Raw genomic sequence first — 20,751 nt, 5'->3', positions numbered from 1 at the left:
TGTTAAGTTGTGGGTGAACATATCAGATGGCACAGCGATTCTTCAAACAGCTCTTGTTTATTCACAGGCCAGAACAGCACTGAACTGAAGGGTTCAGCCAGCCTGCTTATATAGAGCTCCACTACAACGCAACAGTAACCACTTTCTGTAACTATCCAATCACTGAACGTCACTTCCAATCCCTTATTTGCATATGTGGACCTGAGTGAAAACTATCTACAGTATCCCCCTGCTGGCCCAGGGTGAGAACTTTAGTACATAACAAGTAGAATGCATCTCTGGGTTATTTGTGGGGCGTAGGAATTCGTTCATTTTTTTCTTCAAAATATAGCCCAGCCCCCCACAAGGTCTGACCCCTCCTTTATACATTGAGATTTCTTATGTCCCCTCGACCAAACACTGCAGCGTTTCTTCCCAGGGGAATCGCTCCATCCCCTTGGGAGTTTGGGGTGCCCTTTTCTGAACCTCTTCCAACGCTAAAGCTGGAAGGAATACAGGAATCTGCCTGACGCCGAGTCAGAGGACTGGTCCATCTAGATCAGTATTGTCAGTATTACTGACTGGCAGCTGCACCTCTCCAGGTAGCAGTCTCCCCAGTCACACCCAGAGATGTCATAGAGACTCGAACCCAGAACCACCCTCATGCAAAGCAGACCCTCTAGTACTGAGCCACAGCTCAGCAAAAACACACTCTTTCTGAAGAGGCCTCAGGAGGTCAAAGGTCAGGCATCTTCCAGAAGCAATCATAGACCCCTGAACCCGTTTTCTCCTTGGAAGTTCCCTAGATCGGGGCAAACACCAGGTGTTCCTTGTGGTGTCACCAAAAAATAAATCAATGTGTTGTTTAATTGCAGGTTATGAGCAGAACCAAGGCAAGGAGAGGAGCCAGGGCAGGTTTGTTTGTTTGTTTGTTTGTTTGTTTGTTTGTTTCATAAGATATATTTACCAACTGATTGTTTTAAAAAAAGACTCGAAGTGGTTATCAAGAGAATAAAGCAAGAAGATTATCAGTTAAAATTAACACTTAAAATAACTATTTGAATCATTCAAAACATAAAATCAACAATACAGTGGAACCTCAGTTTTCAAACGTCTCTGTTGACGAACGTTTCAGAACTCAAGCACCATAAACTGTAAATGCTTTGGTTTTCGAACACTTTTTGGATGTCGAACATGCCGCACAGCTTCGGTTTTGAGTTCCCCTATTGTATTGAGGCTTCCGTATTGAGTTTTTGGTTTTCGGAACTTGAACGGTCTTCCGGAACGGATTACGTTTGAGAACCGAGGTTCCACTGTAAAGGCAGATTAAAACACACATTCATTCTCTACGTGTCTGGATGGACTCATCTAAGCAAAAACGTTTTTAGCAGGCATCAAAAAAGAGTACATAGAAGTTGCCTTTCTGATGTCAACAGGCGAGGAGTTCCAGAGCTTAAGTGCCCCTGCCACCCTAGGTTAAAGATCCCGGCTAAATAAACCAGGTCCATCCCTGCCAGAGGGAGAGGAGCAAGGAAGGCAGAAGCCCTGCTGCCTGAAGGCCAATTCAGGTCCAAGAAGGTGGCAGCTTCAGTGGGGGTTGAGATGATGAGATAAGCAGCAGGAAGCAGGATTTCAGGTGAGCGACACTGCCAGGTGGAGGGCGGAGGAGAGACCCCAGCCCCATGGCGCAGTAAGCCCCAGGAGACACCTGCAAAGTGTTTGCACACACAAGCGCGATGGTATGGAAACCCCTCACCCTCTGTCCTCGGCATGAGATTTCCAAAACAATTCTGCAACTTTTCATAGGTTATGCAAAGGAGCCTCACAGCGAAACAACCCACATTGCATACAGACAGGCAATATGCTTGTCAGCTCCCCCCAAACGCACCTTTTCAACCACACTTACCTGTAGCCACCAGAGGATCTCGCTCCCAGATACCTGCATGCTTTTATGTTACTACCATGAGCACCAGCTAAACACATACACAGAGAGAGCACCACTTTGGGAGTCTAACACCCCTCCTCTCGTTATAAGCACAAATGGTGGCCAAACTCTTGCATGGAGAACGGGGCAGGATATGGAAGAGCTATGAGAAAAACAGGTGGCCCAGGAGGGGCAAATCCACCGTCCTCCAGACTCCTCCTTTACCAAGATCTCAGCACCACTGCCAGGACCCCACCCCACCCCTCCCCTCTATGCCACCCACTGCAATGAAAGAGGCATCAAAGCAACATCGACATAGCATGTTCTGACCACCACATTTGGAGCCCTGATGCCACCTGGAGGGCAGCCCTAATGCCAACCCCATACCTCTCGGGGACTAGAGTCCACCCAGGAATGCTTAACTTGTGACCGGCTGACAGAACAAGTCAATGCCTACCACACATTGCATGGCCAAAGGATTGAAATCAGAACTCACCACTCAGGTTAGTTATGGTTGGGACTTGCACTCCTTTGTTGAGGAAGGTGCAGATCCTTCAAACCCCAAAGAGCAGTGTTGAGGGCCTTCCATGTCCACTATGTGGCTGGGCAGGGCTGGGCAGGCGTCTTCTGTTTTCCTCTGCTCTTCAAATGGCATCAGGGCATTGCATCACCCCAAATCCCTGCTGGAGAGCAACTCTTTGCACCCCCTTCTTTCTCTCTCTACACCCATGCTAGCTACAGTCTGCTAGGGACAAGGAGGCATCAAGGGAGGGAGGCAAAGGAGTGTGGACCCCCAAGCAGCCGACTCCCCCCACCCAGCCCCCCAAAGATGCCATCGGGTGACAAGAGACAGGACGAGGCAAAAGGGGTGGGGATGATCGAGGAGGAGAAAAGAGAGGAGGATGAGGAAAGCCATAGTTACCCAGCTGATGAGGCGATTCGTCTAGAGAGGAGCATGGATGAGGATGAGAAAGCAGAGAGAGAGATGGGGGAGAGCGTCCGGCTGGCAACAAAGCAGATGGTCAGAGACAGAAAAACGGTCACCAAACAGAACAACCTCTGGCCTGCCCAGCCCATCCTGGGGAAAGTTCAACTTCTGCACCACCCACACGGATACAGGCAGTCCTCCAGCCCTCCCCCAACCCCCTTGAGGTTTTAACTAGGTTTATAAGGAGAAGCCCCTCCTGCCACCCCCTTCCTCTCATTAATTCCGCTCCTGCCCCCAGGCCCCTGCATCCTTGGCTCCTGCCAATTCTGATCCTCCCAAAGGACCCCAGGGCGGCAAGCAAGCAAAGCAGCAAAATAAGAAAGGTTTTTTTTAAAATAAAAACAAACAAACAATGCATTTCAAAAACCTTAAGAACAATCTGAGAATATTTCAAAAACAGTCCCACATCTCATAACTTCAAGGTTGCAATGAAGGGGATCTTCCAGACATCAAATGCCAGGATGAAGCACATCTCTTGTACCTCCTGAGACAGGGTGTTCCACAAGTGGGGGGGGGGGCTGCCACCGAGAAGGCCCCTCCAGGCATCAGCACCAACCCAGAGGCCAAGACGGCCTCCCCTGCCAATCACTGAAGGCTGATCTTGAGAGAGGTGCTTGGCCCCCAAGCTGTTACGGCCTTTGTGCACTACGATAAACACTTTGAAATGGGCCCAGTGGCTCAATGGATGCTAGTGAAGAGCTTTTGGGACTGTTGATACAGGGTCCCGCTGGGATGCCCCCCCACAGCACCCCAGAAACTGCATTCTGTTGTTGTTTTTTTTATAAAATTTTTATTGGTTTTTCAACATATAATATAAGACAATACAAACAACAAACACTAACAAACAAACAAACATATAAACATGTATAATTTCATAAATTTTTTCATGTACCCAATTTCAGCGACTTCCCCATGCCTCCCTTTTCTGCATCCCTGTTTTGAACTTTTTTTTCAGCAACCCCTGGTCTAAATTACTTATTAATTCCTTTCTTTAACCCCTTTCTTTCCTCTTATCCAATCATTTGTCGCTGCAAATCTGTTATGCTTTACCCATGGCATTTTAACACTCAATAATTTTACAAAAAATTTTAAGATAAAGTTTAAATTTCTTCCAATCTTCCACCGTCTCTTTTCCTTGGTCACGGATTCTGCTCGTCATCTCTGCTAGTCCCATATACTCGATCACCTTCGTCTGCCACTCTTCCAGTGTGGGTAGTTCTTGTGTCTTCCAATACTTTGCTAGTAGGACTCTTGCTGCTGTTGTAGCATACATAAAAAACGTCCTATCTTTCTTTGACACCAATTGGCCTACCATGCCCAGGAGAAAAGCCTCTGGTTTCAGAAACTGCATTCTGCACTAGCAGACCATCTTCAAGGAAAGCCTCATGTAGAGCAAGGGGCTACAGTTCAGGTGGGAAGGCACTAGGGGCACGGGCATCTCAGCATCTCTCAATCTGTTCAGAATTGGCAGCCCCTTGCACCAGGCTTTCCTAAGCTGATGCCCTCCAGATGATTGAAATACAACTCTCATCGGCCCCAGGAAACCACAGCTATGGGACACTGTGGCTAGTGGCAGTCTTGGTCCAGAAAGCTAGAGGACGGCAGGTTGAGGAAGGCTCTTTTGAACCCGACGTTCTCCTGGTGGCACCAAAGTCGCATGTGTCCCACTGCTGGGGCAAGGCACACACAAATCATACATTCAGCAAAAAGGATCCCACAGCCTTCCTGGGAAGCCCTCTCCACTGCCACACTGCTCTTTTAACAACCTTGTTCTAATTTGTTAACAAGTTCCTCTTTGCATTCATCTGGCAACTTAACCCCTGCAGCGGGGGGGAAAACGTCAACTGCACCACCTTCAATTCTGAGTGGGCACCATCTCTCCTGAAACTTATTTTTTGAGGTCTTAAAAAAATGTTTGGCAGCAGGCTATGATGTCATAACACATGCAAAGCAGGCTATGGTGTCATAGCACATACAAAGCAAGTGAGATAAGAGAAAGAAATGGCGACACAAGACAGCCATATTTCCCAAGCTGGTTTTCTTGGTGAACGCTGAGCATTTAAGTCTGAAGCATTAAGTAATAAAATCCCACCAGGTGACATAAAAGTGTTCTGGATCCCAACCCCCCGTGTATGATTCCACACACACACCCCCCCACTAGCCAAAGTCTGTAAGTTCTTAGGCCACAGAGGCAAATTTAGATTTTTCCAGGTTTTCCATTGCTGGGCTATTGAAATCCTAGCTGCAACTAACATCCATGTCACAAGGCTGGGCAATGTGTCTGGAGGTGCTGGGCTGCTCAGATGACAAGACTCTCTTCTCGACCTCACGGATGTGGCCCAAAGGAAAACAGAGCAAGATGTTTGGCACCAGCTTGGCTGCAGGAGTTGCAGGAAGAAGGTGGAAGGGCACCGGCGGCAGGACGCCTCATTAGGGAAAGCGCGTCTCGGTTTAAGAACAGTTTTGGTTTAAGAACGGACTTCCGGAACGAATTATGTTCGTAAACCGAGGTACCACTGTATGTCCTGTTTAGTTCAGAGTCTGTGAGCAACTTTTTCTTAACCATCTTCTTTGGGGGAACGTGTCCAAACAATTCAAAAAATCATAAAATGGGAAGGTACCCCAAGGGTCATCTAGTCCAACCCCCTTCAGTGCAGGAATATAGGTGACCATCCAATCTCTGCTTAACAACCTCCAAGGAAGGAGGGTTCACCACTTCCTGAGAGAGTCCAATTCACTGTCGAATAGCTCTTTCCACCAGAAAGTTCTTCCTGATGTTTAATCACCATCTCCTTTCTTGTAACTTGAGTCTGTTGGTTCAGGGCCTACCCCTAGACCAGCAGGAAAAAAAGCTAACTCCGTCTTCCATGTGCCAGCCTTTGAGATATTTGAAGATGGCTCTCCTATCTCCTCACAGCCTCCTCTTTTCCAGGCTAAACATACCCAGCTCCTTCCAGCGCTCCTCATCAGGGTTGGTTTCCAGACAATTGGTCATTTTGGTCGCTGTCCTCTGCACACCTTCTAGGTTGCCAATAACCTTCTTATTCCTTTTATATATCTGCAGCTGATAAGAAGTCTTTCAGCTGAGCAATTTTCTTTTTCCTGAGAAGCTCTTCTTTTCAAGTTGCAGACTGGGCTTTTCAACAGAAACAGCAGTCCTTCACAAGGCAGGAAAAGGCATGTGAAACTGATCCTTCTGCTGGATTATTGTCTGTTGTCCTTTTTTGGAAGTACAGTGGGACCTCAGGATGCGAACGGGATCCGTTCCGGAGCCCCATTTGCATCCTGAGCAGAATGTAAGACACGACTGCGCGTTTGTGTGGGTTGCGTTTCGCCGCTTCTGCGCATGCGTGTGACATCATTTTGACCGTCTGCACATGTGCAAGTGGCGAAACCCGGAAGTAATGCGCTTGTTACTTCCGGGTCACCATGGAGCGCAACCCAAAAATACTTAACCTGAAGCGTATTTATCCCAAGGTTTGCCGATCGAAAGGTCGGCGGTTCGAATCCCCGCGGCGGGGTGCGCTCCCGTTGCTCGGTCCCAGCGCCTGCCAACCTAACAGTTCGAAAGCACCCCCGGGTGCAAGTAGATAAATAGGGACCGCTTACTAGCGGGAAGGTAAACGGCGTTTCCGTGTGCTGCGCTGGCTCGCCAGATGCAGCTTGTCACGTTGGCCACGTGACCCGGAAGTGTCTCCGGACAGCGCTGGCCCCTGGCCTCTTAAGTGAGATGGGCGCACAACCCCAGCGTCTGTCAAGACTGGCCCGTACGGGCAGGGGTACCTTTACCTTTACCTTTTATGACTGTATAGTACAGGTAACATTTCATAGGCAGAGGGCCTTCTCAGTGGTGGCGCCCACCCTATGGAGTGCCCTCCCATCAGATGTCAAAGAGAAAAACAACTATCTGACCTTTAGAAGACATCTGAAGGCAGCCCTCTTTAGGGACGTTTTTAATGACTGATGTTTTAATGTATTTTTAATCTTTTGTTGGAAGCTTCCCAGAGTGGCTGGGGAGGCCCAGCCAGATGGGCGGGGTAGAAATAACAAATTATTATTATATTTGTGGGTCTTTTCACTGGTTTACACTGGATATGTGCTGGGTGCATATTAGAATAATGGAATCATAGGATTGTAGAGTTGGAAGGGGCGCCCTGCAATGCAGGGATCTTTTGCACAGTGTGGGGCTCAAACACACAACCCTGAGATTACGGAAGCACAACCACGATTGCACAGTAGCAGCCTGAGCACAAGGCAGTTTCCTACTTTCCCAGTTTAGCAGCAAGAGCAGCACGTGGGGCTCTCAAGAGACACGGTTGGTCCGTGCAGCTTGGCTGGCTGGCTGGCTGCAAGAGTTTGGAAAGCCTGGTGCCAATTCTGCCATATGTGGCCTCTGAAGCCAAAGAGGGGAGGAGGGGCGACAAAGACAGAGCGATGCAGGCAGCCTCTCATTTTTGATGGGCTGAAGCAGGCTTTAGAAGCAGGAATGGGCCTCTAGCAAGGTTATGAGGAACGCCCAATGAGGGCCGCCCATAGGCAGGGAAGGGGGTTGCAATGGGGCTTTGGCTGTGCAGGCCCCTTTCCGCCATGGCAGAAAGCAACGCAAAAGGACACTGGGAGGGATGGGAGCACTTTGGCTGCAGAAAAACCCTCAAAAGGAGTGTGCAGAAGAGGAACCAGAGCAGCATAGCAGAAGGCATAAACTCTAGAGGAAGGAGACCAGGAGGACTCAGGGGCAGAGCAGCCAGGGCAGATGAGGAAGGGCAACAGAACAGGCAAGGGCCCAATCATAGGGCAGCAGGGGCTGAAAGGGAAGGAAAATGCCAAGAGCTCTGGGGAAGGAGCTCGTGGGAAGGTCAAAGGGCAGGAAGATTGGGAGCATAGTTCAGAAGAAGGTCCCAGATTCAGTCTCTGGCAGCGTCTCCTCTTAAAACTGGGGTTGCCAACCCAGTGGCCATGAAGACCTTCATTGGGGACCCCAGGCTCAGAACTTTCATTTTTGTAAGAAAAGCATCAAGTTAAGGTAAGACGGGGAATATGCAGGAGAAATGATTTTGATGAGCTCTGGAAGGTGTTTGTAGAATCTGTACTGTTAAAACGGAAAAGGGTCAAACCATCGCAAGAGGTGTTGAAATTTTGGGAGGTTGCATAGTTACAATGGAACGGTCTCGGTGGTGGGGTGCATATTTTTATTCTTATTTATTTATGATCATTAGTTTGTCAAAATAAAATAATTTTTTAAAAAGCATCTAGCCCTCTTAGAAAGAAAGTTATAAAGCAAAAGGTGCAGGCATCCTTCTAGGAAATTTTTGTGGAATGAGCCAGCCTGGCTGCTTCTGCCTGTCAGTGATTTGAGCCAATGAGTGAAATCAGAAGGCTGGTGAAAAGCAGGAGTTATCTTTTCCAGGGGTAACACACACAACATGAACACCACCTTGACATATACCAGAGAGCTTCAAAGAGGTGGAAAGGAATTTGTGGTCATATCAGCAGTGGGACCAACAGATTTAGGTTTCTAGGTGGGGCTGCAATTTCAAATTTCAATTTCAAATTAGTAAGGACGTTCTTCTTTGGAGTTTTGTTTTTGGCATGCACCTGGATCGTTCAAAGCAGGTGGTACAAAAAAAACCCATCTTGTGCAATCCTCTCCATTCCTCTTACACCCTTTGACAGGCCACCCGCATCAGACGATGCTCTGAAGAGAGCTTTCCCCGTAACCATGGCAGTGAGACGCAAGTCCTGGCAACAGCTCCAGCAAAGCCTGATCCGCATGCGGAATTCACAAAGCCATCACACAAACACCGTCCTCCGTGCAGAACATGGATTTTGCTGTAGGGTAGGGCTAGGGAACCTGGGGAGGGGGCTCCCATCATCCCTGCCCATGGACCATCCTTGGGAGCTGGAGTACAGCCACATCTGGAGGACCACAGATAGGCCCCACCTCTGCACCTCAGTGCTTGCTTGGTCTTCTACTAACCAGGCCCTGAACCCATTTCACCATCTCCAAAGGTTTGTCTGCATGATAGCGCTGGTCTTGGCTTAGCTCATTTGCCCCCTTTTCCAGGCTTCACTGCACTTTGCTCCTCTGAATTCCTATCTTCATGCAAAGGGACCAGAAGTCACCTGGAACAATCTCCTGGCAAAAAGCAGGACCTTTCAGCCATATGTCCCACAGTCTTACAGCAAGTGGGGCCGGGAAATACAAATTCTGCACACGCAGAATGGTCAGAATCAAGTCTCAGAATTCTGCAGAATAACAGATCCACGCAACTCTGGAAAGAGTATCAATTATTTGGAGATGCAAATCCAGGGAAGAAATCAGGGTGGTGATCACGTGGTAAACATTAACCCTTCCCTAGGTTCACACTCAAGAGCTTAGTCGATTTAGGTGTGTGTAATTAAGTCTTTTTAATTTGCAGGCAGGCTTCTAACCTGAGTAGGCTTAGTTCTCTGTAATGCTATTTTAATTTTTCCTGCTGGGTTTTTTAGTTTTGTTTTTGGCTTTTTCTCATTGTGATTAGCTCATTGTTTTATTAGAGAGGCGTTTTATCATTGCTCTGCTTTGAGAATATTTTGGCTGAAAGGCAGATTATAGAATAAATTGATATTTTCTAGATAAATCATAGCAACAACACCCCCCATCCCGTTTTCTATAGGTGCCTCCAAACAAACAAAAGCTTCAAAATCAGAAGATATGCAAAATTTCAAGGAGAAAATTTGCTGGATTTTACATGTGCAGGAGTAGCCCAACCATAAGTGAACTCAAGACGCTACCTTGTACAGTCAGACCATTGGTCCTGCAGAATTTCTCAGCAACTCCTTAGTATCTTTAAAAAGCCAACTTTGTTGTGCCTTCGTTCTTGTGACACAGCCTGTACTCTCTCCTCTGTGCCACTGACTGGATTCCATGTAAGCTTTGACCCAGCTAGAATGACTTTGAAGCCATCAGCCAGAAAGGTCTTTAGACTTGCTCATCATCCTGACTCTTCCCCAGCCGGGTTTATTTTTTACTGTGCCAGCCAAGTTCTTCTCCCTGATTCTGCAAATGTTCTGCTCTTTTGCACCTTCATTCCTCAGGGAAGGTCCAGCCACAATGGCTGTGTCCTGCCCTCCACTGCCTGAAGCAGGATGTTTCAGAATACCAGTTCTTGGAACTCAACAATGTGGAAAGTTCTGCCACGTGGAGGTCCTGCTTGCTGGCTTTGCAGAAGACCTGTTTGGCCACCGTGAAGAACTGGCCTCTGGGCCCACCCAGGGGAGCGCTTCTGAGTTTCTTAAGGAGGTTAAGCCATGAGCTACATCACAGCTCGCTATCCCCACTTTTCTCTGCAGCTCAAGATGCTCATCAGTGCCCTGGTAACAACAGCCACCGCAAGCAGCGGGCATGGAGGGCAAAGTGAGGACCGAGCCAAGCATGACATTTGCTGCTTGCCAATGCACGTCCGAAGCACCTGCCGCAGGCAACGGGAGGAAGGCTCTGATTGGTGGCAAGGCAGTTTCCCCAGCAGGTGTTTGGGGGTCTGGCTCCGATTCTGACCACAGCAGAAGCAAAGGATCAATGCTCCCCTGTGCCATGCTATGCGCGCGATCCAGCTCTCTTCTTCAACTACCCACTCTTTAAAACAGCCAAGCAAAGGCAAATGGTACGATGAGCATCATGCCCAGCTTGGCACCGAGTCTCCAGTTCAGAAGGTCGGACTGGCCAGCCCCCAAGGCTTTGGAGTAATGCACTGACCGACTGACTCTTTACCACCTGGCAGAGGATAACCCAGAATGGCAGCATTCAGAAGACAAGAGGGAAGATCGGAGGTGTATCTGGGTAAAGGCACAGGCACACCTTTGCAAAGGTCTTCTTAAGCAGGCTTAGTTAGCCCCAAGCCTGATTTGGGTTAGGGTCCTGAGGGTTAAAACAGCTTGGAAACTAGTGCGGTTCAGCAGCAGGAGTGGATACCCAGTGAGGGAAGCTGCAGATTCCCGTTTCCTTGGACGTTTGCAAGGAATAGCCACCTGTCAGGAATAATAATAATAATAATAATAATAATAATAATAATAATAATAATTTATACCCCACCCATCTGGCTGGGCCTCCCCAGCCACTCTGGGCGGCTTCCATAAAAACCAAAAATACAGTAAAATATCACACGTTAAAAACTTCCCTGAACAGGGCTGCCTTAAGATGTCTTCTGAATGTCAGGTAGTTGTTTATCGCTTTGACATCTGCTGGAAGGGCGTTCCACAGGGCGGGCGCCACTACCGAGAAGGCCCTCTGCCTGGTTCCCTGTAGCTTTGCTTCTCGCAATGAGGGAACCGCCAGAAGGCCCTCAGCGCTGGACCTCAGCGTCCGGGCAGAATGATGGGGGTGGAGGCGCTCCTTCAGGTATACTGGACCGAGGCCGTTTAGGGGACACTCTCGAGGCATAGAGCGTTCTGGCTCCAAGTTCTAAGAAACCACTTGCTGTGTTGCTTCCAGCCAGAAGAGCTGCTTCACATGTCACAATTTCAACCAGCAGGCGATACTACACCTCCACGAAAAATGGTAGCTTACAAAGTGCATTCTTTCCTTTGCACCAGGAACTCGCAACAGAACAGTGAGCTGCAACCGAGACCCTCGCAAGCACACTTCCCCAGGGACTGGGGGAGGTGAACCAGGCATCTCACACGAAACCCAGATGCGACAGATCTGCTGACATCCGCCTGCTGCATAAGCCCAGACGAGTTGCCAGCTCTTCACCCATCTGTTGCATTGCACAAGCACAGAAGTTGTGCTCAGACCCCCGGTTACTTGCACCCACAAGTGGAAGGAGTGCTGCTCCATATCTGCTAAAAGCGACAACAAAAATTGCTGGCAGGTGCAGTCGGGTCACCCGTGTCCTAAAATGAACCCTGGAGATTCATCAATCTGGCCAGAGACACAATCCATTTGCCAGCGATTCACAGTGGCACATTTTTAATGAGTACGCAGACGTAAGGGTAATTCTCCTATTTGCAATAAATCTCTCTCTCCGCCCACCCCCATCCCGCAGGGATAAAGTCAAGCACCAAGCAAATCTCAATTGCCAGATCTGACCATCCTTTGCCCAGAAAATGCATCTGTGCCAACAGTGGCCGAAGGAAAACAAGACCTCTTTTGCCATCTCACGGGAGGGAAGGTCAACGTGGCCCACGAAAACCACCTCTACAACCTGGCAGGTGGGAAATTCCCAGATTTCAGACCCACAGTATATCGGGGTGGGGGAAGGACTTGTGGTGCCACCACCTACCCATCGTTCAGAGACATCTCCCTGGCTGCTGTTGGGTCCAGGAAGACCCTCTGACCCAGAGTCCACTCTAAACACAAATGCTCCCCAATCACCCAGACCGAACCCTTCCCCCCACCCAGAAGAATCCCCTGCCCATTCCCTTGAACCCATTGCCTCTACTTCCCAAAGCACATTATGGGCAACATCTCCTCTGGGTGACCCTGCCCAGCCTAGGCTTCCTGTACCCACCCACCCCACTTTCCCAAAAGTTATCTGCCAGTGCCAAGTCCATCTAAGGATGCTCCAGCAAATTGGGTACCAGATGAGTGGGTGGGCCGCGCATCTTCCCAGCTCCTCCTCCTCCCTCCGTCGCCCCCCCCCCCGCCATGAAGGAGGTGTGTCAAACTGCCCCCTCTTCCTCCCACGTGCCCCCAACCCCCCACCCCGCTCTGGCACTCACCCTTGACGGCTTCTCCTCGGTTGAGCTGGATCTCGCCCTCGCCCTGCGGCGTGTAGCTCTTGACGGCGATGAACTTGCGGCCGGGCACGGCGCTGTACAGCTTCCTCTTGGGCCCTCGCAGCGGGGCCGGCGCGGCGTGCGGGGTGGGCTCCACGCCCGGACCGGCCCCCGGCGCGCCCCCCGGCCCGCTGCCGCTCCCGCTGGGGCTGTAAACGAAAATATACGTTACGGTGGTGTTGCCCGGCGGTGGCGGCGTCTGCTGCTGCTGCTGCTGCTGCGGGAGCGCCATGGCCGCCCCGAGGGAGCCCTCCTTGGATCGGGGCCCGCCCGGGAAGAAGGCAGGAGGAGCGCAGAGGGAGGGCTCGGCGAGCGAGGGGAGGGGGCTGGTCGGGGCTCAGCGCATCCCGGGCAGCGGCGCCACCAGCCTCCGCCGGGGCCGCCGCCACGAGACGGGGCCCGCCGCTCGTCGTCCGCCCGGGGCGCCGCCGGGCCAGCGAGGCTGCGGCCGGGCGCAGCGTCCGCCTCCGCGCTCCGCCGCCTCCGCCCAGGGCAGCGCCATGGCTCGGCCGGCCCCGCGCCCCGCGCCGGCCCCTGCTTCGCGCCGCCCGGCTCAGCTCGCCCGCCGACGGCGCCCGCCGCCCGCCGCCTCCGCTGCGCCTCCGCGCCGCGCCCGCCGCTGCGCCTCCCGCCGCCACATGGCGACGACGGGGCGGCTCGGCCACCGACAAACCCCGGCCGGCTCTGGCGGAGCCTGGTGGTGCTGATGCTGCTGATGCCGGGATGCTGCAGGTGCCGCCGCCGCCAAGCGGCTCCTCCTCTTCCTCCGGCGGGAGGCGGGGACCCACCCGGGCCGGACCCCTCCCTGCCTGCCGACGGGAATCGGAGGAGCGTAGCGTGGCGACGGACCCCGCCGGGTCATCTAGTCCAACCCCCGGCAAGGCAGGGATGCGCCAGCGTTAGCGCTGCCTTCTGCCCGCGCTCCCAAGGCAATGGGGCTTTGAACACACATGTCCCCTCCCTACGTGGTGTTATGGGCAGCCAGGACCTCGCCGCCCGGCTGAACGAAGCTGGCAACCCCGGGAGACGCGTTGGCATCGTGCAGACCCTCCCTTCCATGGGTGCCAACGCCCTGGGCGCCCGAGCACCCACAAAATTCCCCATGGAGCGGCCGGGCACCCACAAATTTCGGAGCCAGGGGCACCCACGGTCACGGGCCCAAGCTGGCACTCCTGCTCCCTTCCTTGCCTGCCTGGCTTGCCCTTCCCAGCCTCTCTGGAGCTGCTCTCGAGTGTCCGCGGCTGGACGCGGCCGGCCTGCTTTGCCCACCGAAGACCCTCCTTCTCCACCTCGAAGCCGCCCCCTCCCCTTCCCGCACAACCGGGGCTGCAAGGGTTTTTAGCGGGGAAAGGAGGGAAAGGCTGCCGTCTTAAAAAGGAACGCAGCAGGCAGGCTTCCAACAGGTGGAGCTTTCTTTCCTGGCAACGGGAGCTGGCACCTGTTGGATTCCTGCTGGTGCTGGAGGCGGATGAGCGCCCATCTCCGCAAGACAGAAACCGCGGCTAGGGGGCGGGGAGGCGGATTCCGCCCCATAGAAGCTGCCTCCTTGGTTCTCTCCTCCACGTACCCCCCCCCCCACGTTATTCCTGATAATTTTATCATTCCCCGCCATGACCCAAGGCCTCCTCAGGCCCCAAAAAATGGTGAAGTGGCAGTAAAGGCAGAGCATGTGCAGAGTGCGTTTAATAAAAATAATAAAAATACATTTTTATTTGTACCCCACCCTCCCCGGTCGGAGCCAGGCTCAGGGCAGCTAATATCACAAATCCGGAAAGGATGCTCAGCTACAGCAACACAGTATTTGGGCTGAAGGGAAGCTCCTCCAAGCCAGAGAGCAAGACTCCCAGGTTGGCAGGAGCTCACAGACTCCACCCCTCCAACACATCTCCCTTTCCTGTCTCCTCAGCTGCCCCCCACCCAAGCCCTTTCCTGCCTAGTTCCTTCTCACTTCCTGCCCTCTGTGCCCAAGAAAAAGGATTTAGACTAAGAGGACAATTAGACGCAGCGTCTTGTAGTGGTTATCGTGTTGGAACAGGACCCAGGAGACCAGGGTTCGAATCCCCACTTGGCCACAAAGCTCCCTGGGGGGACCATAGGCCAGTCACTGCCTCTCAGCTGAGCCTTCCTCATGGGGTCGTTGTGGGGATTAAATGAGGAGTGAAAGAGTTTCTTGGATGTAATAATAGCATGCTGTACATTGAAAGAGAACTACCATATATGAAATCTATGTCCAGTTGGTATCTAACTCCTACTAGGTTAGCAAAAATGTATAGAATTGCTACCAATATATGTTGGAAATGTAAAGAGAAAGAAGGCACTTTCCACCACATGTGGTGGATGTGCAAAACAACAAAAGCATTCTAGGAAATGATGTATAATGAATCGAAGAAATACCAAGGGAGCAGAAAAGACTTTTTATGTGTGTGACGACAGCTGCGAGGATGCTTTTCCCCCAGAGATGGAAGGAAGACAAAGTTCAAACCAGAGAAGAAAGGATACTCAAGATGAGGGACTATGCTGAAATGGTTAAATTGACCGGGAGAATCAGAAACCAAGAAGACAAGAAATTTAATAAAGAATTGGAAAAATTTATAGATTACCTTAGAAAGCACTGTAAAAGTTTTAAAATGTTAACAGGTCTGATATAACACTTGTAATGTATGAATTTTATGGTTAAAACAGGATATGAGCAAAAATTTGGATAAATGTTATAAGATGCGGCGGGAAAAGATTTGCAATGGAAACCATGGTGGGGCAAGAGGAGGTCTAAGGATTCAATGAACCCTATAAATGTAAAAAAAAAAGTTTTTATTTGAATGTAAATGATATATGAAAAACCTAAAATATGTGTGTGTGTGTGTGTGTGAGAGAGAGAGAGAGAGAGAGAGAGAGAGAGAGAGAGAATGAGATGTAATAATAGCAACAAGCTGTTGGGGGCAGGCGGCCAGTTAAAGAGCAGAAATCTGGACAGCCCCCTTTCTGGGATGCAGGAGGCTATGGCTCTGCCCAAGTGCTACCTCCTGGCCCCCCTTCCTAGTGCCCATCTTGACCCTTGATGGGCTCCCAGCTTCAGAGATGGAACCAAACAAGCGGCAACACAATGATGGAGGAGCAAGCACCCACAAGTGTGTCCTCCCCTCTCCAGTAATTTACAAGAGAGGGAGCTTCCTCCTACTGAGTCAGACCACTGCTCCACCTAGCTCCATACAGTCTGCACTGGCTGGCAGTAGCAGCTCTCCAGGGTTTCAGAAATATTGACTGTTTGCCACAAAGCTAGGCGAAGGGAGCCTCCCGGGAAATGAGGGAGGGTTTTCCATGAAAACCTAAGGCCCACAAATCTCTGTTTGGTTGAAATCAACCACTGTCTCCTCCCTGAAATTCCAAGAGGAGGACGCATTCCCGCAATGCACCTTCTCTTTTTACAGCCCTTGGCAAGCCCTTGCAAGAAAGGTTAGAAACAATAATAAAAGGTTTCTCCAGCTGCGTTCGAAGCAAGAGAAAGAACAAGCAAGTGCTAGTAGGTCCTCTGCATGGAGAAGACTAGAAAATGTTACTGGGTGACAACTTTGCCTCTTGTCGTCACCCAAAAGGAAAGTGATGCCCAACCTGGTGATAACCGAACAAGTGGTGTAAGGAGGAAGCTGCAGCCCAAGATAGGGGGGAAAGTGTGGTAAGGGAGCACCTTCTTGTTGTCGTTTAGTCGTGTCCGCCTCTTCGTGACCCCCTGGACCAGAGCACGCCAGGCACTCCTGTCTTCCACTGCCTCCCGCAGTTTGGTCAAACTCATGTTTGTAGCTTTGAGAACACTGTCCAGCCATCTCATCCTCTGTCGTCCCCTTCTCCTTGTGCCCTCCATTTTCCCCAACATCAGGGTCTTTTCCAGGGAGTCTTCTCTTCTCATGAGGTGGCCAAAGTATTGGAGCCTCAGCTTCACAATCTGTCCTTCCAGTGAGCACCCAGGGCTGATTTCCTTAAGAATGGAGAGGTTTGATCTTCTTGCAGTCCATGGGACTCTCAAGAGTCTCCTCCAGCACCAGAATTCAAAAGCATCCATTCTTCAGTGATCAGCCTTCTTGATGGTCCAGCTCTCACTTCCATACATCACTACCGGGAAAACCATAGCTTTAGGAGCACCTAGCTAGGGAGCACCTAGCTACTTTAAATGAATTCAAATCTCCAGGCAGGGCCTGATAAACTGCACCCAAGGGTACCAAAGGAGCTTGCGGGTGTAATCTCAGAGCCTCTGTCTATAATCTTTGAGAATTATTGGAGAACAGGTGAGGTCCCTGAAGACCGGAGGTGGGCAACAGTTGTCCCCATCTTCAAAGGGTGGGGGAGGAGTGGGGGAGGTAAAAAAGGCTACTGAAGGAGAGTCCACTATTTTCCAAGGAAGTTTGTTCCACTGTCATGCCATGTAGTGATATTTAAAAAAGGTAAAGTCCAGTCACGGTTAAGTCCAGTCAATGCAACTATGGAGTTGCGGCACTCATCTCCCTTTCACACCGAGAGAGCTGGTGTTTGTCCACAGACAGCTTACTGGGTCATGTGGCCAGCAATGGGACAGCATGGTGGAAACCAGAACGCACAGAAACGCAGTTTACCTTCCTGCCGCAACGGTACCTATTTATCTACTTGCACTGGCATGCTTTCGAACTGCTAGGTTGGCAGGAGCAGGGACCGAGCAACGGGAGCTCACTCCGTCGCGGGGATTCAAATTGCCACCTTTCCGATCGGCAAGTCCTAGGCTCTGTGGTTTAGACCACAGTGCCACTCACACCCCCTGGTAGACATATAAATAACCGTCTCTGAGGATGTGCAGAGTTTAGCCCCTACGTATCTGAGAGGAGGATGGAGAGTGGTTAAGAGGTGGAATTTCCAAGCAAGGCTGAGTCCACACTGCAGCTTCTCGCTTGGAAACTGAGGGATTATTTTTTATGGGAGGGGGGTGTCCCTCTGCCGGCAAGCCCCCAAAGCTTGCCATTCCTCCTCCTCCAGCTTCTTGCCCTTCTCTGCTTAGTCATGGTAGGTGAGGAGAATCAGCAGCAAAAGTACAAGAAGGGCAGCCAGAACAGCATCTGAATGCTAATGGAGTCTCTCTCCCCCCTCTGCCCCCCCAGCTGCAGGGGAAAGAGGAAGAGGATGGCAGGCTGAAGAGGGGAGGAGGAAGGTGGTGGCCCCCCCACTTGGTGCTCCGGAAGCCAGACAACAACTTCCATGAATCTCGAGCAAGTAGATTTTGCAAAGTCATTCTAGCTCCACGTTTGCATTTTGGGTGGCAGGTTTTGAAATGAGTGGCATTGGTAAGGTTTACTTGAGAGCAGGTTTCTTCAATAACCCCAGGTTGCGGGGGGGGGGGGGTTGCTTGGGAAATGAGACCAAAGACCTTATCCTCTCTCTTTGTTTCAATACAGTCATACCTCAGGTTGAATATGCTTCATGTTGAGCGTGTTTGAGCTGCGCTCCACGGCAACCCGGAAGTAACAGAGCGAGTTACTTCCGGGTTCCGCCGCTCGCGCATGCACAGATGCTCAAAATGACGTCACACGCATGCGCAGAAGCAACGAAAAGCGACACGCGCATGAGCAGATGTGCCGTCTCTAGTTACGTTTGCTTCTGGATGCAAATGGGGCTCCAGAACGGATCCCGTTCGTATCCAGAGGTACCACTGTGTATATATATACAGTGGTACCTTGGGTTACATACGCTTCAGGTTACATACGCTTCAGGTTACAGACTCCGCTAACCCAGAAATAGTACCTCAGGTTAAGAACTTTGCTTCAGGATGAGAACAGAAATCGTGTTCCGGTGGCGCGGCGGCAGCAGGAGGCCCCATTAGCTAAAGTGGTGTTTCAAGTTAAGAACAGCTTCAGGTTAAGAACGGACCTCCGGAACGAATTAAGTTCTTAACCTGAGGTACCACTGTGGGGGGGGGGGTAGGGGTTGCAGCTCCCTGGTTTTCATAATTGTTGTTGTTAAGGTCTTCACCGACAGCTGTGGCCGAGTGGCCCTTTCCCAGTGATAACTTGCAATCAGATTCTGCTATGACATTGACTGGGTTGTACATTGCATTCCTTTTATCCGAGGGCCGTCGTTTTGGGTGTTCCAAGTATAAACATAAATTTTAATTCCATTCTTCAGGCCCTGCAAAAGCCGAAACGGTATGGATTTCATTTGTATTCCTGTATGTATCGACTTCTAAGCAGTTTGATGGAGATGGTGGTATTATTGACGCATTTTTGGCCGCTGACGAAGACTTATATGAGTTAAAATGCATTTGGGTTTTCAATATTCTTCTTCATATAACATATTATATGGGCATGCCGCTTCACTGAATTTCTTCACTTTTCATTGTTAATTTGTGGACCATCCCTAGGCATTTCTTATACATTTTATTCATTCCTATTAAATGTGATTCTGTGACTTGTAGTTGTTCTCTTAACTTCTGGGTTTGTTGTATCTTCAAGGCCAAGGCCACTATTGTTGTTGTTGTTTAGTCGTTTAGTTGTGTCCGACTCTTCGTGACCCCATGGACCAGAGCGCGCCAGCCACTCCTGTCTTCCACTGCCTCCCGCAGTTTGGTCAAACTCATGCTGGTAGCTTCAAGAACACTGTCCAACCATCTCGTCCTCTGTCGTCCCCTTCTCCTTGTGCCCTCCATCTTTCCCAACATCGGTCTTTTCCAGGGAGTCTTCTCTTCTCATGAGGTGGCCAAAGTATTGGAACCTCAGCTTCACGATCTGTCCTTCCAGTGAGCACCCAGGGCTGATTTCCTTAAGAATGGATAAGTTTGATCTTCTTGCAGTCCATGGGACTCTCAAGAGTCTCCTCCAGCACCAGAATTCAAAAGCATCCATTCTTCGGCGATCAGCCTTCTTTATGGTCCAGCTCTCACTTCCATACACCACTACTGGGAAAACCATAGCTTTAACTATATGGACCTTTGTTGGCAAGGTGATGTCTCTGCTTTTTAGGATGCTGTCTAGGTTTGTCATTGCTTTCCTCCCAAGAAGCAGGCATCTTTTAATTTCATGACTGCTGTCACCATCTGCAGTGATCATGGAGCCCAAGAAAGTAAAATCTCTCAGTGCCTCCATTTCTTCAAGGCCACTATTACTGAATTTTATTGACTGAATTTGCACCCCACCTTTTCCTTGAAGGAGCTCAAGGTGGTTTTGTGGTTCTACCCACTACTCCATTTAACCTGCGCAACAATCCTGGGAGGTAGATTAGGCTGGGAGGCAGCGACTGGCACCCAAGGCCACCCCAGTGAGCTTCGTGGCAGAGTGAGGATTTCAACCCTGGTCCCCCAGATGATAGCCTGACACTCTAACCATTACACCACTGCTGCCTGCATAAGCTTGACAGAATAGAAAAGTTTCCAGCAGGCATTTAAAGGTTGGCGCAGAAGGAGCCTGCTGAATCTCTATTGGCAGAGAGTTCCACAGGACTAGGCTGAGGGTACTAAAGACTTGGTCTCTTTTTCTTGTTGTCAAACAAGCCTCACCAACAACATTCCTGCAGGTGATCTAAGTGATCAAGCTGGGATATAAGGGCTCAAGTGGTCCATTAGTTGGATCCTGAACCTTTGTTGTTGAACAAAACAAGAACGACACAACTTAGGGTAGTGCTTGATTTACGTATAAGTATAAATAAATAAATTATTGTTATTATTATTATTGTTATTATTGTTATTATTATTATTATTATTATCACAACTGCCCCCTAAGGGCACCCCAGTGAGCTTCATGGCTTAGTGAGGGGATTTGAACCCTAGTCTCTGCCAGGTGCTAGTCCAACACTCTATTTTTTTTTAAAAAAAAGATATTTATGAAAGTTTCCAATTTTTTATACAAACAAAAAACAAACAAAGAGATTAAAAAAAAACCATATAGTTCGTAAAACATACTTTTCAATAACAAATTTCTCTGACCTCCTCATACCTCCCCTTCTTGTATTCCATTTCAGATTATTTGTTCAGCAAATCCTTAACTTAAAGCATTACAGCTTATAATATCACCTTGTTTTCTATCCAAACCCTTTTTTTCATCCATATTCCTTTATATCATTACAGCTAGAAACCACTCAATTTCAATCCAACATCATT

General features: G+C 50.0%; 1 protein-coding gene across 13 annotated transcripts in view; it reads right to left on the bottom strand.

The window, feature by feature from the left end:
* SHANK3 (SH3 and multiple ankyrin repeat domains 3) overlaps positions 1–20,751 on the bottom strand; it is a 446,567-nt gene that overhangs the window by 163,316 nt on the left and 262,500 nt on the right. For all 13 annotated transcript variants that reach the window (XR_008332510.1, XR_008332512.1, XR_008332511.1 and 10 more), the window contains one exon: positions 12,591–12,796. Coding sequence is in view for 10 of the 13 variants with exons in the window: in XM_053406551.1 (XP_053262526.1) it covers positions 12,591–12,796 (206 nt within the window). In the remaining 3 variants the exon portion in view is untranslated. The remainder of the gene's footprint in view (positions 1–12,590; positions 12,797–20,751) is intronic.

Source organism: Podarcis raffonei, chromosome 10 (genome assembly GCF_027172205.1).
Source record: "Podarcis raffonei isolate rPodRaf1 chromosome 10, rPodRaf1.pri, whole genome shotgun sequence".
Taxonomy (NCBI): domain Eukaryota; kingdom Metazoa; phylum Chordata; class Lepidosauria; order Squamata; family Lacertidae; genus Podarcis; species Podarcis raffonei.
The sequence above is the reverse complement of the archived record's forward strand: the minus strand, read 5'-3'. Positions and strand labels throughout refer to the sequence as shown.